This window comes from Tachysurus vachellii, chromosome 1 (assembly GCF_030014155.1).
Source record: "Tachysurus vachellii isolate PV-2020 chromosome 1, HZAU_Pvac_v1, whole genome shotgun sequence".
NCBI lineage: Eukaryota > Metazoa > Chordata > Actinopteri > Siluriformes > Bagridae > Tachysurus > Tachysurus vachellii.
Genome location: NC_083460.1, coordinates 3,807,385 through 3,824,900, shown reverse-complemented (window position 1 = coordinate 3,824,900; position 17,516 = coordinate 3,807,385). Strand labels below are relative to the sequence as shown.

The following is a 17,516-nucleotide window of genomic DNA, read 5'->3' as shown; positions in this document are numbered from 1 at the left end:
GTGTTTGAGAGAGAGATAGAGAGACAGAAAGAAAAGGTGAGAGTGACCGGATTGGCACTCCTCACTCCTCAGTCTTCAAAGGCTAATCGTGAAAAGCTCTGCTCTTTACAGTCCATCTCTCAGTTGTGAGTCTTGTTCTTTTCTGGAACAAAGCATGTGGTGTGTGAGAGCCAATTCGGTCGCTCCTGAACACACACCACGGTACACACTTGCTCATCATGTGCTAATGAACACAGAAACTCAAATCACCTCAGGATCAACACTTAAGTACAGGTGGGGTCAGTAATCCGAATAGAGACAAAAACATTTTTTTTAATAAAATTTATAATAATGCCACGGAAATAATACGTAACGATATATAGATATTAAAGTGGTGTGAAAAAGTGTTTGCCCCTTCCTGATTTTTTCTTTTCTTTTCACGTTTGTCACACTTTAATGTTTCAGATCATCAAACAATTTTAAATATTAGTCAAAGATAAGAAGTAAACAGAACATGCAGTTTTTAAATGTAGGTGTAAGGACTCTGCCCGGACTCTGGCCACGTGCATCTGTTTATGTTTCTCGTCACGTGTCTGCCCCGCCTTCGTCTGCTCCTCCCTGTCATCACACCTGATCCTTATTGTGTCATTGTCTTCTTGTATTTAACTGTGCCGCGTTGCTTCGTGCAGCGCGGCATCTACTGTGATTTGTCCTGTCTAGTCTGCGGCCTGTTTCATGTTTTCAGTTATTAAACCCTATTTTGATTTATGCTATCCTGCGTTTGGGTCCGCTCTGTTTCCCGTCGTTACAGAAGATGCCGCCATATGAGGACCCAGCGGGATAGCAGCTACTTGGACCAGCTATACGGGGAGTACTTTTTTCGTGTTTGTTTTTTTTTTCCCCTCTGGACTTGGCGCGTTTGGCGACGTGGGTCCGCATTTTTTCGGTGAGGGGCGCCGCCTCGCTTTTGGTTTTTTCGCGGGGGGCGCCGCCTCACTTCCTGGTTGCGGACCATGTCGCCAGCCCAAGGTTTGTTTTGTTTTTTCAGTGTCCTGTGACATCGCCCCGCACTTTCCGGTGGGGGGCGTCGCTTCACTTTTGGTTTCCGTGGAGGACATCGCCCCACTTCCTGTCCGCGGGGGGTGTCGCAGGCCTGTGTTTTTTCCTGTTTTTGGACTTCCCTGTTTTGTGGAGGATTTATTTTTTTTCCCTCCCGCCCTCCCTTTCCTGGACTTTGGGGGTGGATCTGGCCGGGGTGCGTCTGGGGTTGTGCTCGGCCCTTCAGCTCGGCTGTGGACGTCGCTCGGCCCTTCAGCTCGGCTGTGGACGTCGCTCGGCCCTTCAGCTCGGCTGTGGACGTCGCTCGGGCCTTCAGCTCGGCTGTGGACGTCGCTCGGCCCTTCAGCTCGGCTGTGGACGTCGCTCGGCCCTTCAGCTCAGCTGTGGACGTCACTCGGCCCTCTCTGGCTGCGCCGCCGTGTGCCTTGCTCCCCCCACCTGCCTTGCCGTGTGCCTTGCTCCCCCCACCTGCCTCGCCGTGTGCCTTGCTCCCCCCACCTGCCTCGCCGTGTGCCTTGCTCCCCCCACCTGCCTCGCCGTGTGCCTTGCTCCCCCCACCTGCCTCGCCGTGTGCCTTGCTCCCCCCTCCCGGGCGCGTCGGGACTGCCTGGACGGATTGGCGCCTTGGGGGGGGCTCTGTAAGGACTCTGCCCGGACTCTGGCCACGTGCATCTGTTTATGTTTCTCGTCACGTGTCTGCCCCGCCTTCGTCTGCTCCTCCCTGTCATCACACCTGATCCTTATTGTGTCATTGTCTTCTTGTATTTAACTGTGCCGTGCGGCGCGGAACTTGCATCTACTGTGATTTGTCCTGTCTAGTCTGCGGCCTGTTTCATGTTTTCAGTTATTAAACCCTATTTTGATTTATGCTATCCTGCGTTTGGGTCCGCTCTGTTTCCCGTCATTACAGTAGGTTTTTATTATTAAGGGAAAACAAAATCCAAACCTACATGGACCTGTGTGAAAAAGTGCTTGCCCCCTAAACCTAATAACTGCTTGGGCCGCCCTTAGCAGCAAGAACTGCAATCAAGCGTTTGCAATAATTTGCAATGAGTCTGTTACAGTGCTGTGGAGGAATTGTGGTCCACTCATCTTTGCAGAATTGTTGTAATTCAGCCACATTGGAGGGTTTTCCCGGTTTCCTCCCCCGGTCCAAAGACATGCATGGTAGGTTGATTGGCATCTCTGGAAAATTGTCCGTAGTGTGTGAGTGAATGAGAGTGTGTGTGTGCCCTGCAATGGGTTGGCACTCCGTCCAGGGTGTATCCTGCCTTGATGCCCGATGACGCCTGAAATAGGCACAGGCTCCCCGTGACCCGAGGTAGTTCGGATAAGCGGTAGAAAATGAGTGAGAGTGAGAGTGAGTGAGTGTCGGGTTTTCGAGCATGAACCGCGTTTTTAAGGTCATGCCACAGCATCTCAATAGGATTCAGGTCAGGACTTTGACTCGGCCGCTCCAAAGTCTTCATTTTGTTTTGATTCAGCCATTCAGAGGCGGACTTGCTGGTGTGTTTTGGTTCATTGTCCTGCTGCAGAACCCAAGTTCGGTTCAGCTTGATGTCATGAACGGATGGCTGCACTTTGTCCTTCCAGGATTTTTTGGTAGACAGCAGACAACAGGAAGACACTAAAAAGTTCAACATTTGTCTCGTCAGTCCACAGAGTATTTTCCCAAAAGTCTTGAGGATCATCAAAATGTTTTCTGCCTAAACTGAGACGTGCCTTTATGTTCTTTTTGCTCAGCAGTGGTTTCCATCTTGGAACTCTGCCATGCAGGTAAATGTTGCCCAGTCTTTGTCTTATGGTGGAGTCATGAACACTGACCATAACTGAGACAAGTGAGGCCTGCAGTTCTTTGGATGTTGTTGTGGGGTCTTTTATGACATCTTGGATGAGTCATCGCTGCTCTCTTGGGGTAATTTTGGTCGGCTGGCGACTCCTGGGAAGGGTCACTACTGTTCCATGTTTTTGCCATTTGTGGATAATGACTTTCACTGTGGTTCGCTGGGGTCCCAAAGCTTTAGAAATGGCTTTATAACCTTTTCCAGACTGATAGACCCCAATTTCTTTCTCATTTCTTTCTTTCTCGGCATGATGTGTAGCTTTTGGGGGAGGGGGCACTTTTTCACACAGGGCCATGGGGGTTTGGATTTTGTTTAAAAACTGCATGTTGTGTTTACTTGTGTTATCTTTGACTAATATTTAAATTTGTTTGATGTTCTGAAACTCGGTTTCCTCCCCCGGTCCAAAGACATGCATGGTAGGTTGATTGGCATCTCTGGAAAATTGTCCGTAGTGTGTGATTGCGTGAGTGAATGAGAGTGTGTGTGAGTGTCCTGCGATGGGTTGGCACTCCGTCCAGGGTGTATCCTGCCTTGATGCCCGATGACGCCTGAGATCACAGGCTCCCCGTGACCCGAGGTAGTTCGGATAAGCGGTAGAAAATGAATGAATGAATGAATGAATGAATGAATGATGTTCTGAAACTTTAAAGTGTGACAAATGTGCAAACACTTTTTCACACCACTTTATATAGTAATATATGCATAAGCAGCTTAGATGGAACTTTCGCTAAAAGTCACTGTTTTTGGGGAAACACATTTTCTGTGATGTAGTAGTTTAGTAGTTAACATGTTGGATCACTAATTGGAAGGTCGTGAGTTTGAATCCCAGGTTCACCAAGCATCCACTGCTGGGCCCTTAGGAAAGGCCCTTAACCTTCATTTGATAAAATGTAAGTCACTCTGGATAAACGTTTTTGCCAAATGCCATAAATGTTTTCTAAAATGGTGTTTGTCCTACACAAGGTCTCAGAAAACCTGGAGTCTATCCCAGGAGACACAAGAAGGGCACAAGGAAAGTGGACATCCTGGACACTCTGGATAGTGTGCTGACTCGTCCTAGGATTCAATCACACAGATGTTCATACGCTACAAATGTCAATCATCCAACAGGAGACGGAAATCAACCCCCCCAACCCAGGAGGTTAAAAAAAAGTATCTAGAGTGACATAATGTTCTGTTTTACCATCTTGTGGCCCTCTTTAAAATAAACGCATTACACATCAGAACCTACAACTACGAGGAGTTTTAAAAACCCTCACATGAGAAAATGACTAATAACCTGCACATCTGAAAAAGTCAGGTCTGAATTGTCTGTGAAAAAGAGATCGTGAGCAGACTTTAAAGACCTAAAGGCAGAACAGCAGCTCCGACACTCACGCTGTACACACCTCATTTATTACTATTCATACGAGCCGCTCGTTCTGACAGATCAGTGATTAAAATGTTTGCAGATCATCAGGAGCAGTGAAATTAGCACACATTCATTTTGACTCGGCACATTCCCGGCTTCCTCGTTCATCAACTTGTTATTATTCCAAACATCAATTTTAATGAGAACGCAGCGACGCAAACCCTCGTCACTGTCCACCGATAAAGACGGACAATATTAAGTGACTCAGTGAGAGAATTCAGTACCAGGCAAGTCGTGAATCATCTCTGTTTGTGACTCGACTTGACGTAATGAAATTTTTAAAAGCATATTGTAAGCTGTGTTGTATTATTGTAAGCAGAAGCTTTAGACCATTTCTCTCGCTAATCTTAACAAACAGATACAGGCAGGGGACAAACTAAAAGAAAAAACAAACAAAGAGATTCTCCTGGAAAGTTACAGTAGTAGAGTATTTACAAGTGGGAAAGTCGTATTTACGTTTTCTTTTTTTGTGTTTTTAACCATAATTATTGGAAACCATTTCTCTCCTATCGGTTCTTAACCAATCTCACTCATCTTCTACCGCTTATCCGAACTACCTCGGGTCACAGGGAGCCTGTGCCTATCTCAGGCGTCATCGGGCATCAAGGCAGGATACACCCTGGACGGAGTGCCAACCCATCACAGGGCACACACACACACACACACACTCTCATTCACTCACACACTCACACACTACGGACAATTTTTCCAGAGATGTCAATCAACCTACCATGCATGTCTTTGGACCGGGGGAGGAAACCTGAGTACCCGGAGGAAACCCCCGAGGCACGGGGAGAACATGCAAACTCCACACACACAAGGCGGAGGCGGGAATCGAACCCCCAACCCTGGAGGTGTGAGGCGAATGTGCTAACCACCACGGTCACTTTAAATAGCCACGTCTTACCTCATGTATATTAATTGTTTACATTGTTTACAGTCACGCAACCTAATTAACACAGTTTACTACAGAAATCAGTCACTCGCTCTGCTGTGCTGAGGTACGCTTTGTGTTAAACATGTCTCAAAAACGTCTAAAGTGTGGATTCATTTCCAAAGCTACAACAATGAAGCAAATCTCCCCCTCTGAGAGGGTTTTCTCCACAGCTGGAGATACAATAAGCCAGGAAAGGTCTCGTCTTCTCCCAGAGAAAGCAGACATGTTAATGTTTCTTCAGAAAAAATTGACAACTGTTTTGCTAAGTCGTAATTCTGGATGTTAAATATGATGTTGGATTTATTTTAATTTAAATTGATATGAATTGAAACACTCTGTTTCAAATATTTAAAGAGTGATTAATAAACACAAATGGAATTGTTTAAGTATTGTGCATTATTTTTCACATTTCTTTTATTATGGAATCGGAATCAGAACCGGGAATCGTAAGGCAGAACTGGAACCGGAATCGGAACCGGAAATTTTCTTTTGATACCCAACCCTATTCCTCAGTCAGGGGTTTTGAAGCTTCAACAGGTGTGACAGGTGTGGAAGGGGGCGGAGTCAAAATATTTCATCATCAGTTAACAGTAATGGAGAAATTTCTGTTGTTTTGCAGTGACACTCCTGTCTAAGGTCTACAAGGATAGCCAACCAGTGTGAGCAAAAATAAACACCCCCCACCCACAAACACACACACACACAAAGTAGTGATCCCCAACCGACGATACCACAATTTCATTTTTAATTTAATTCATGTCGTCAAGGCAACATCTTCACACACCTTTACAAGAGATTTTTTTTTAGAAGTAACCTATAATCAAAGCATCTTTGGGACATTTTTAAGTCCTGACAGTTTTATAATCATGAGGGTACAAGATGATTGGCTGTACACACTTCACAACATTGTGAATCTTCCAGTGAAAGTACTGGTGCACTCTGGGTAATCATACTGCATTATAGATAAAAACAAATTTTGAACATTTCTAGAGAAATTTGTCTCCAAACAAAACGTGAACAAAATGTTTAGAAATGCTACAGTATGATTATAGCTCTTAATGGAGTGGCTAACATGCTAACCATGCTTAAAATCTAGGCACCCAATCGCATGCCTATACATTTGTCATGCTAATCAAAGCTTCCTAGTGTACGATGGATGCAGTGCAAGCTACGAAAATTTGACTACACAACACACACACATACTGTAAGCAGCAGCCATTAAAAATTCAGGAGCTCATTTAGATTTGCACGCAGCCTGGAATCGAACCGTCAGACACAGTGTTTTAGCTCGCAACCAGAGCTTTCATTGATGTCTTCAATCACAGCTTTCTTTCTTTCTTTCTTTCTTTCTTTCTTTCAGAATTAGATTAGTATTCCGGATTAGCATGTGCTGGAAAGACTTAGCATGCTAATACTTATAGAGAGAAAAGTTTGAGGCGATAAGCAGATACTCTCTCTCTCTCTCTCTCTCTCTCTCTTTTTCTCTCTCTCTCATAGAGACTCGCACGTTAAAGAGGGCTAGTAATCTACATTATAAAATCAAAGGTCATAAATGTGAGCAGTGCTAGCATAATAAAATAGAATTTAGGCTTGAAAATGATTTCCATCTGACGCTGAAAAATGAAGCGTCTGCCCCGAACATCACCTCTAGACTCCAGATCCACTTCACTGCATCTTGCAGGTTAAGGAAATAATCTTTTATATATCAGGACGATGGCCAACTCTGAATATTGACCCGAGCGTTCAATGAATGATCTCGTTGTTCGTCTTTATTCCCCCGCTGTGCAGCCCTGGCACAATCTGAACTGATGAGTGTGTGTGTGCTGATTACGCTATTCGGCATATAAACAGTCTCGCCACAGTGCGTGTGTCCCAGGAGAAAGGTCAAAGAGGGGTCATGAGGAAAGACATTGCTTTAATCGCTTCATTAACACTTTTTTTTAATCTCGAATTTCCTCTTACATTTTTTTTCTACACTCGCATCAGTCGCACTCGCTGAGATAAAGACTTCACATATCCTCAAAAAGAATTTCAGTGTTGATCTTGACATATATTTATTCGGATTCGATCTTAACTCAGCCTTGAGGCCCTTAACACACAGTCCAAATGAAATCCTGGATAGTTTTGGACTCGTGTAAACGCGACTTAACACTTTTTACCAGAACACTGTTGTTCCAGTCGAAAGGAATTATTTTATCACCAGTCGAGAATCTGATCTATAATGAGTCAGGACTCGGAGCTTTCAGTGTGTTTTAGACGTGTTTTTATTCCCTCTGTTGAGACCATCACACTGAATTTGTAATGCTTATGAACAAACACTTGGAGCATCTCAGAAAGCAGGAATGGGTTTGAGATCATCATTTACTCTGAAGATACAAACATTTCTGTGTGAAAAAAACAACAGTCTTGAGTGTTTTTTGAAGGGGTGCACGGTGGCTTAGTGGTTAGCACGTTCGCACGTTAGCACGTCACCCCTCCAGGGTTGGGGGTTCGATTCCCACCTCCACCTTGTGTGTGTGGAGTTTGCATGTTCTCCCCGTGCCTCGGGGGTTTCCTCCGGGTACTCCGGTTTCCTCCCCCGGTCCAAAGACATGCATGGTAGGTTGATTGGCATCTCTGGAAAATTGTCTGTAGTGTGTGATTGCGTGAGTGAATGAGAGTGTGTGTGTGCCCTGCGATGGGTTGGCACTCCGTCCAGGGTGTATCCTGCCTTGATGCCCGATGATGCCTGAGATAGGCACAGGCTCCCCGTGACCTGAGGTAGTTTGGACAAGCGGTAGAAAGTGAGTGAGTGTTTTTTGACACTGACATAACTCCGTTTTTTTTTGTTTTGTCATTCAAGTGCAAAACTGAAGCCATAAACACTCGTCTACTTTCCTCCCATAAACTTCCTGTTTTCTTTTGTATTCATGATCACTTGTTGATTGCAGCCATTTATCGAAGACTCAACAACAAACAAGCATACACCATTCACCACAGGTATAAAACAATTACAAAAAAAAAAACATGATGGTAACATGACAAGCTGCAATTATTTTGTCTTATTAACATCAAGAGAGTGAAAAAGAAAAAGAGTTTAATGAGCGAAGGACTGATTACAGCTGCTGTGACGTCCATTAAAGCCATCAAATGTAAGAAGAAATGGATACAAAAAAAAAATGATTACAAATGTTCTGTATAAAAATGTTGTTTCATTCTAAAAAAGAATCCATTTCCTGTTTATCCAGAAGCCTTGCGATGAATAGAATAGAAAAGAATCGAATAAAATTGAAATAGAATAAATCCAGAGATCGCAAATTCATGTGTAGGATTAAAAAGAAGTTAGAAACAAGATCAATAACGAAGGTCTGAATGCATGCGGATAAAACTGGCAGCTCGTCTAACCTCATTTTTGGTTTTTAATAACATCTGGGTACATTTTCATTCTGCATTCTAATTCATAATGCATAACACGAGTGACGGATTTCCGCGCAGTGGAATTGGCAGTATAATGAACGGTCTGTATTACAGTAACGGCAGTGAGTTAATTAGTATTATCAGCTCTGGGGGTTGGTGACGTTGACGAACGGTCATTTAGCCATGCATGGCTAAATTTCTCTCGAGTAACGCTGGCCGAGCGATCTCGTTATACACGCACCAAAGTGGTGTTGAATGACCTTGAACCCTCGCTGTCACCTCCTCATCAGATGAAAACCCAGGACTGGAATCGTTACCCTGCCAACACCAGCTGGCACAGGACGAGACGCCGCTTTCATCCGAGCTAAAGCTATTTTAAATAAACAGAGCAATGAGGACAGCAGCCATACACCTCCATGTTCATTTATTTTAACTTTAAACCTCAATCCAATGTCTTATGAAGTAAAGAAGTGGTGGTTAATCATTATTTCTACTAGCAATTGAGAAACATTTCTAACACTTCATACTGGCTCAAGTTAAAGCAGCACCACACCTAAGACGTTTAGAGACGATTTCGCTCGGCTTCTACGTCTCCTGTGCCGAAGCCCTGAGGAGAGTTTCCGGTTCGGTGATGTGAAAATAATCTGCATGTCATTATAGCTTCGACTAATCCACTCTATCTGGGGGAAGAAACTGACGCCTGCGAGCTTGGTCATTAAATTGCGTCAGAAACACAAGAATAAACCTTTCAAGGATTCGCCAAATGACTTGATTGGAAGGGTTAATGCTAGCTTTGATGTTTAGACTCCGTATTTGTTAACAAGTGTGTGCTTTACGGTGCATAATTCGAATGCGTACGATGGATCCACGAGTACCAACAGAGTACCATGAACGCGATCGGTTTTTCTACCTTCAGCATGATTTGAGTGGGTTCATAAAGAATAAAATCAAACTACGTTGCGTATGAGAAGCACTTAACATCCGATGCACTAATACATCCAATGAGCTGTGTGTGTGTGTGTGTGTTGTAAGACTTTACATTCTGTTCCATCTCTGTATTTTCATACACACTACATCGGTGTAACCCACTAATAAGTTTGATAAGTGCCTCCTGATTGCATGTGTGATGATAAACCACACCGCACCTCGTTTAGTGTTTAACAGCCGTTTATCACGTGGCGCCACATACAGTAAAAGGCTCAGACGCGAGCTCCTAATGAGCACAAACGGTCGCTACGGAACTTTGCTACCGACCGAAATGCGACAAAACGATGTGTTCTCACTAAAAACGACATCCAAACACAGAACTTTGTGTCCTAGCCTCAATGTTATACACTCATGGGTCACACAAATACCACGTTTTGCTCTCAAAACAGAACTGATACGGATTCCAAGGTGCTGGAAACATTGTACCTGGATAAATTCGTTCAAATCTCCTGCTTTACAACTTCCTGGAAGTCAAACAGTGAATAACTTGGTATGGCTTTACAGAGTAGACTGAATGATGAGCTCTGGAACTCAAAATGAAATAAAAGTGTTTGTAGTAAACAGTCAATAAACAATAAACTGTCCAAGCAACATTCTGCTCCTAAATATGCCTTTAGAGTCATGAGTCATGTGGTGCAACACTATACATCTGAATCTGGTGCGTCATTTGTCTTTGGTAAGTTTTAGGTTTTTGTGTAATATGTGTGTGTATGTGTGTGTGTGTGTGTGTGTGTGAATGCACTTAGCATTTCATGTCTGCCTCTGTCATTATTCTTGTCAGTGAAAATGCTAACCCCTTCAATTACGAGCTCTCCCGGCGAGTCAAGCAAAGATACATAGATATGTGTGTGTGTGTGTGTATATGTGTGTGTGTGCGTGTGTGTGTGTGTGTGTGTGTGTGTGTGTATATGTGTGTGTGCGTGTGTGTGTGTGTGTGTGTGTGTGTGTGTGTGTGTGTGTGTGTGTGTGTGTGCGTGTGTGTGTGTGTGTGCGTGTGCGTTTGTGTGTGTGTATATCTGTGTGTATCAATTGTTAGTTGGAGCCACAGAAGCTTTTTTTCCATTAATCCTCTACTCTACAAAACAACCCCTGCAGACGACGTGACAGAAAGGCAGTGATTGGCTGATTTCGTTTTCATCCTGCCTCCACTGAAAGCCTAAACATCAACAGTTTCTGTGATATAAAATGCTTCCTAGAAAGCAACTGGAACGTCTTGTCCGTAGTCGACGTAGCGATGACGAAGGCTGAGGTGTGAAAACTCAAAAAAGTTTCAGAAAGTTTCCATTAGCAAAATTAAAACAGCGGAGCTGCTCGGTGTCAAACTAGCAAAACCTGCTCCGGTGTTCAATCCGAATGTCTGTAGAGTCGGTAAGAAAAACCTGTACTGTCATGTGACAAAGAGAAGAGCAAGGATGAGCAAGCTGTCGCCTAACTGCAGGCACTTATTTCCAGGGATTTCAGAACATCGTAACAGATATTGCATCATCGGGTGGGCGTGGCCTATTTGATAATCTAACCATAACCATAATTTTTGGTTGTTTATTTGTTTTCTAAAATAAATCTACCTGTATGACTGTTTTGTCCTTCGTAGCATGCTCTCTTTTTTTTTGTCGTTTATCTGTTTGTCAGTAACGGCGGTGGTAACCCGGCAAGGATAAAAACCAGACCCAAGTGCAGGGATAACAAACAACACGATTGATTTACAAAATAAAATTAAACATCGACAGGACAATAAAGTACGGAAAACCTGACACAAGGCATGGCGGCAACTAAGGGAAAACAATCACCAGATTAAACACAGACAAACAAAAGACGAGGATTCAGCAAAGCAACGTGCAACGTGAAGGGAAAATAGGCAGGGTAATTAGGGTCAGGTGAAAACAGGCGGGAAACATTCATTCATTTTCTACCGCTTATGCGAACTACCTCAGGTCACGGGGAGCCTGTGCCTATCTCAGGTGTCATCGGGCATCAAGGCAGGATACACCCTGGACGGAGTGCCAACACATCACAGGGCACACACACACACTCTCATTCACTCACGCAATCACACACTACGGACAATTTTCCAGAGATGCCAATCAACCTACCATGCATGTCTTTGGACCGGGGGAGGAAACCGGAGTACCCGGAGGAAACCCCCGAGGCACGGGGAGAACATGCAAACTCCACACACACAAGGAGGAGGCAGGAATCGAACCCCCACCCTGGAGGTGTGAGGCGAACGTGCTAACCACTAAGCCACCGTGCCCCCCTAGGCAGGAAAAACAACACAAACAAAGACACGTGACAAAACACTCTGCCCCCTAGTGTCCAAGCAAGATCCCGACAACACTAAAACAATTTTTTTTCGTTTGTGTACCAATTTGCCCCTTTTCTAACATTCGTCTGTAAAAATCAGGTGTACATTTGGCTTGAACAAATTTGTTCATAAATAAATAAATAAATAAATAAATGCAAAAGCAATTTCACAAGACCTGTAAAATTGTACGTTAAGGTATACGACTTCAAAACATAAACAATTATTTATTTTAATTCAGACCGAAATAAAAATAGCGGAACAAAAGTAATGGCACCCTGTAAAAGGATGACACTTCAGAGCTCAGGTCTGAGTTACTGTGACTAGCTGCAGTGGCTGCGTTATTGTACGATCACGCTTTCTCTGTGGCTTTCAGCTCTTTGTCTCTCTTGTTGCTGAGCTGTAGATAACGGTTAGTGTTCATCAGTTTGCTCACGTGAATAGGAAGAAAATTCGACGTTAGTGAAAGTTTTACATTTAAATCCCAACTGTAAAAGATAAATGTGTGAGAGGAAATTAACTCTAATCCTTAACAAATGTAGGCATATTTCATTGAGGCTACAGATACAAATATTTGGCCTCCATATTAAAAAGTCATGTGTGTGTCTGTGTGCGCGCGTGCGTGCGCGTGTGTGTGTATATGTGTGTGTGCGCGCGTGCGCGCGCGTGTGTGTATATGTGTGTGTGCGCGCGTGTGTGTGTATAGGTGTGTGTGTGTGTGAGTGCCCACAATTTCCGGATCTGTTCCTGTCTGAATCCTAATTCTAGTCAAGCAGAAAATTGCTTTCTCTCTCTCTCTCTCTATGATGTGTGTTTGTGATCTCTCTCTCTCTATCTCTCTCTCTCTCTCTCTCTCTCTCTGTGTGTGTGATGTGTGTTTGTGATCTCTCTCTCTCTCTCTCTCTCTCTCTCTCTCTCTCTCTCTCTCTCTCTCTGTGTGTGTGATGTGTTTGTGATCTCTCTCTCTCTTTCTCTTTTCTCTCTCTCTCTCTCTCTCTCTCTCTCTCTCTCTCTCTCTCTCTCTCTCTCTGTGTGTGTGATGTGTGTTTGTGATCTCTCTCTCTCTCTCTCTCTCTCTCTCTCTCTCTCTCTCTCTCTGTGTGTGTGATGTGTTTGTGATCTCTCTCTCTCTTTCTCTTTTCTCTCTCTCTCTCTCTCTCTCTCTCTATCTCTTTTTGATGTGTTTGTGATCTCTCTCTCTCTCTCTGTGTGTGTCTCTCTCTGTCGATCTCTTATGTGTGTTTGTAATCTCTCTCTCTCTCTCTCTCTCTCTCTCTCTCTCTCTCTCTCTCTGTGATGTGTTTGTGATCTCTCTCTCTCTGTGTGTCTCTCTCTGTCGATCTCTTATGTGTGTTTGTAATCTCTCTCTCTCTCTCTCTCTCTCTCTCTCTCTCTCTCTCTCTCTCTGTGTGTGTGTGATGTGTTTGTGATCTCTCTCTCTCTCTCTCTCTCTCTCTCTCTCTGTGTGTGATGTGTTTGTGATCTCTCTCTCTCTCTCCCTCTCTCTGTGTGTGATGTGTTTGTGATCTCTCTCTCTCTCTCCCTCTCTCTCTCTCTCTCTCTCTCTCTCTCTCTGTGTGTGTGTGATGTGTTTGTGATCTCTCTCTCTCTCTCTCTCTCTCTCTCTCTCTCTCTCTCTCTCTCTCTCTCTCTCTCTCTGTGTGTGATGTGTTTGTGATCCCTCTCTCTCTCTCTCTCTCTCTCTCTCTCTCTCTCTCTGTGTGTTTGATGTGTTTGTGATCTCTCTCTCTCTCTCTCTCTCTCTCTCTCTCTCTCTCTCTCTCTCTCTCTCTCTGTGTGTGTGATGTGTTTGTGATCTCTCTCTCTCTCTCTCTCCCTCTCTCTCTCTCTCTCTCTCTCTCTCTCTCTCTCTCTCTCTGTGTGTGATGTGTTTGTGATCTCTCTCTCTCTCTCTCTCTCTCTCTCTCTCTCTCTCTCTCTCTCTCTCTCTCTGTGTGTGTGTGATGTGTTTGTGATCTCTCTCTCTCTCTCTCTCTCTCTCTCTCTCTCTCTCTCTCTCTCTCTGTGTGTGTGTGTGATGTGTTTGTGATCTCTCTCTCTCTCTCTCTCTCTCTCTCTCTCTCTCTCTCTCATATATATACAGTATATATGACCCTATCGCTCTATTCGCTCCTCCTCTAGTCAGGTCAGCTTTCTTTCCACTAGTTGTTGTATAAAGGGTGAAATGAAGAGACTAAAGTCCCAGAGAGAGACTCCAGTAATAATAATTCAGTTCTCTTTCCCCAGTATAAAACTAATCCAGTTTAAACAGGGCTTCTGTCATCTGTGGCTCTAACGGTGTAGTCCATCACTCGAACGAGCACAATGTGAAATCGGTGCCATTTAACCGGATCAATCTGGCTTAGAAAACGTGACATGTCCCATGTGATGACCAACTCAATATGGAACAAATGACCTCACAGTTTGCACTATTAACCTTACTGAATCAATTGTCCCAGTGCGAAAGCCTTCATTTAGTGTGTGTGTGTCTGAGAGAGAGAGTGTGAGTGTGTGTAAAAAGGTGTATTTAAATGCATCCAGACAAGCAGCAATGGAATACTACCAGAGGCCAATGACATACGCAGGTAACATGCATGAGTGGACAGAGATTTACAATCCATCCATCAGAAATCGGTCAGTAGAGTTGAGTGCAGAAGGCAGGCGAAGAGAGAGAAAGAGAGAGAGAGAGAGAGAGAGAGAGAGAGAAAGAGATTGACCTGATGGCGGCTTTCTCCGTAGCATCTGGACTGTCTACAGAAGGAAACTCCTCAGCCAGTATCTCCTCCAGGCTACGTGGGTCATCTGCGATGCTCCTCTGACCCTTGACCATGTCCTTGACTCCCAACCCAGATGTAATGGCGTTCCACAATGCATTCTGGGACTTCGACCCTTTAGAGAGGAGAACAGGTTGTGAGTTTTATCTAATATATATATATATATAAGATCCATCAGATTCTTGTATTGAAAGTGCAGCCTGCGTTTTTTGTTTTTTTTTTTACTTTAATCATTCATCATTTTCTGACAGCTTCGGTAAATTCAACTCAGAAGAAATTTGGTCTCTGTGGCAGTTCTGTAAACTGGAAGAAAATCAATGATTGATGGATGATGTGGACCAGCAAAATCCAACCAGTCTGGGTTTCACATTGCATTGTGGGAATTTTGAGAAGGCAATAATTGATAATTGACAATTTTCAATCAATTATGCAAGACAAGCTACTATAAGAAACGTGTAGATAAAAATATCTCAAGAACGTTTTCACGAAAACAAATGAGTGAATCTTTGTATTTAAAGGTATATTAAAGGTGCGGTCAGCGTTTTTTTTTTGTTTGCTTTTACTCAACTCATTCTAGCATCTTCATCTGGTCTCTGTAGCAGCGAATATTCTGTAAATTAGTAAAACAAATTATCTGGATCGCCGACGTCAAACCATCGGTGCCTCTCAGTGCATTCTGGGACTTTTGGGGCAATATGAGGTGTTTGATTGGAGAAAAATTAATAATAATTTAAGAGTTAGATTACTTAAGCAATCAGCATTTTGTTGTTGTTGTTGTTGTTGTTGTTCTTTTCTTGTTTAGGTTTATTTTTCTGCCCCAATTCAACATATCAACTAATCATTCCTTACATTCTGGAGGTCCACATTCTCCAAACTGGAAGAAAAATGAATTATTTGGACGACTGACATCCAAACAAACTACATACAGACAGTGCATTTCAATTTAGACGCTACAACACTGACATCTAGTGGACAAAACCTGACATCACAGTTTCCTTTGAATAAGTGCTGTGATGTGGGAGACGTCTAACCTGAAACATTTGTATAAATGTGAAGTGAGCTTCGCTGCTAAACAGACCGTTAACATGTCTGATGTATTATCTCATTCTCCTCATCTCTTCACAGTTAGTGCATTACTAATTTGCCCTAGGCAGTGTGTTTGTTTTGGCTTTGTTGGTGATGTTGGTGCTTCTTTTTCCATTTTCCCCAGGGAAAACACTTACGTGCAAAAGTCGCCGGTGGCCTGCTGTTGCTTTCTCCATCTTCATTAGCCACTGGAGAGAGAGAGAGAGAGAGAGAGAGAGAGAGAGATTATAAGCATAGCATGTGCATAGATATATGGTGGTGTCTGAACATATGCACGTTTGTGTCTGTGGGTGGGTGTGTGGGTGGGTGGCAGGTTGTGCTCGCGGGCACATTTCCATTTTCCATAAAGGCTTCATGCTTCATAAAAGCAAGTCATTATAAGGTGACATGCAGGAAAGCGCTGCACGACATTGCTTCAAACTGACCACACGGCTTTTAAACTAACTTTCAAACCCACGCGTGGCCGTTCGGCTTCATCGCCTCATCATTAGTGTAAAGACGCTTGAAAGAAAAAGGCACAAAATGAGGTTTGTTTAGATGGAAGATGAAATGTAGTTCATTAAAGGTCCAGCTTTAATGTGTATAGATTCTTGAATCTGATTGATTTGAAGGTGGTGATAAATTGGATCTAACTGCCGGACAAGTCACAGATTTCTATTCATTAAAGCTCGTTCTAATATTTTTGTTGCTGTAGCAACAGTTCAATCACAGGCATATGATTATAGTCTAATTATAAAGAGATTAAAAATCATAAAAAATCCCCAAAATCCTAATGAGGAAACTAGTTTTTCTTCAAAATAATATTAGTGACATGCACCTCATGTAACCCAAAATCGGGTTTATTCTTAATTCTAATTAAACCCACAGATTAAGCAACCAGTTGCATAATAACACTTAAATAAAATGCAGTAGCTACTAAACATGTGTTTTGCCAAACGTCCCTAATCCTTTAGGTTTAATGCTGAATTAAAACCACAACCAGCGTTTTGTTTTCAGACAGTAAATTTTCCTGAAATTCCGGAAACTTCAATTTAAAAAATAAATTAAAAAAAAGTAAGTGGATTTTCAACCAATCAGAACAACCCGTTATCTTGCCTGTCCTTCATAAGGCTCCTCCCCCTACACTAACATTCAAATATGTCAGGGCTGCCAACTTTTGAGTTCAGCTTAGAGTGAGATTTTGGGGGCGGGGCTTTGGTTATGGGGAGGGGCTTGTGATGATATAAAAGCCATTGCTGCTCTCTGGGATGTCCCAAGTGTTTGTTCATAAACACACATCAAACCTGAAGGTGTTCATCTTTAGCCATTAAAATTGTATGTATGGTTACCAACAATGGGAAAAACACACGTCTCACACTGAGTCCTGACTCCTTTTAGATTAGACTTGCGAGAATAAACAAATAAATCATTTATACTGATTGAAAATGTCACATAAAGCACTTTACATTGTACTGGTAAAATGGTTAAATATGAATAAATATAATATGATTTTAAAAAACTTTGATAGAGTCAGAGTTGTTAAGTGAGACCTTCTTTTCTTTATTGGTTAAAGTCACATTAGAAAATTTTGTCCTGCCTGTTTTGGAGGGTAGATATAGAGCTAGTTTCGGAGGGTAGATATAGAGCTAGTTTCGGAGGGTAGATATAGAGCTAGTTTCGGAGGGTAGATATAGAGCTAGTTTCGGAGGGTAGATATAGAGCTAGTTTTGGAGGGCAGATATAGAGCTAGTTTCGGAGGGCAGAT

General features: G+C 43.1%; 2 protein-coding genes across 3 annotated transcripts in view; one reads left to right on the top strand and one right to left on the bottom strand.

The window, feature by feature from the left end:
- LOC132844833 (protein THEM6-like) overlaps positions 1–6,973 on the top strand; it is a 261,817-nt gene extending 254,844 nt beyond the window's left edge. Inside the window, exon 4 of the mRNA XM_060868675.1 lies at positions 6,960–6,973. The gene's annotated coding sequence lies outside the window, so the exon portion shown is untranslated. The remainder of the gene's footprint in view (positions 1–6,959) is intronic.
- pde1cb (phosphodiesterase 1C, calmodulin-dependent b) overlaps positions 1–17,516 on the bottom strand; it is a 98,055-nt gene that overhangs the window by 61,353 nt on the left and 19,186 nt on the right. For both annotated transcript variants that reach the window (XM_060868560.1, XM_060868569.1), the window contains exons 2-3: positions 15,910–15,960; positions 14,630–14,801 (exon numbers count right to left, since the gene is read on the bottom strand). In XM_060868560.1, the coding sequence (XP_060724543.1) occupies positions 14,630–14,801; positions 15,910–15,960 (223 nt within the window). The remainder of the gene's footprint in view (positions 1–14,629; positions 14,802–15,909; positions 15,961–17,516) is intronic.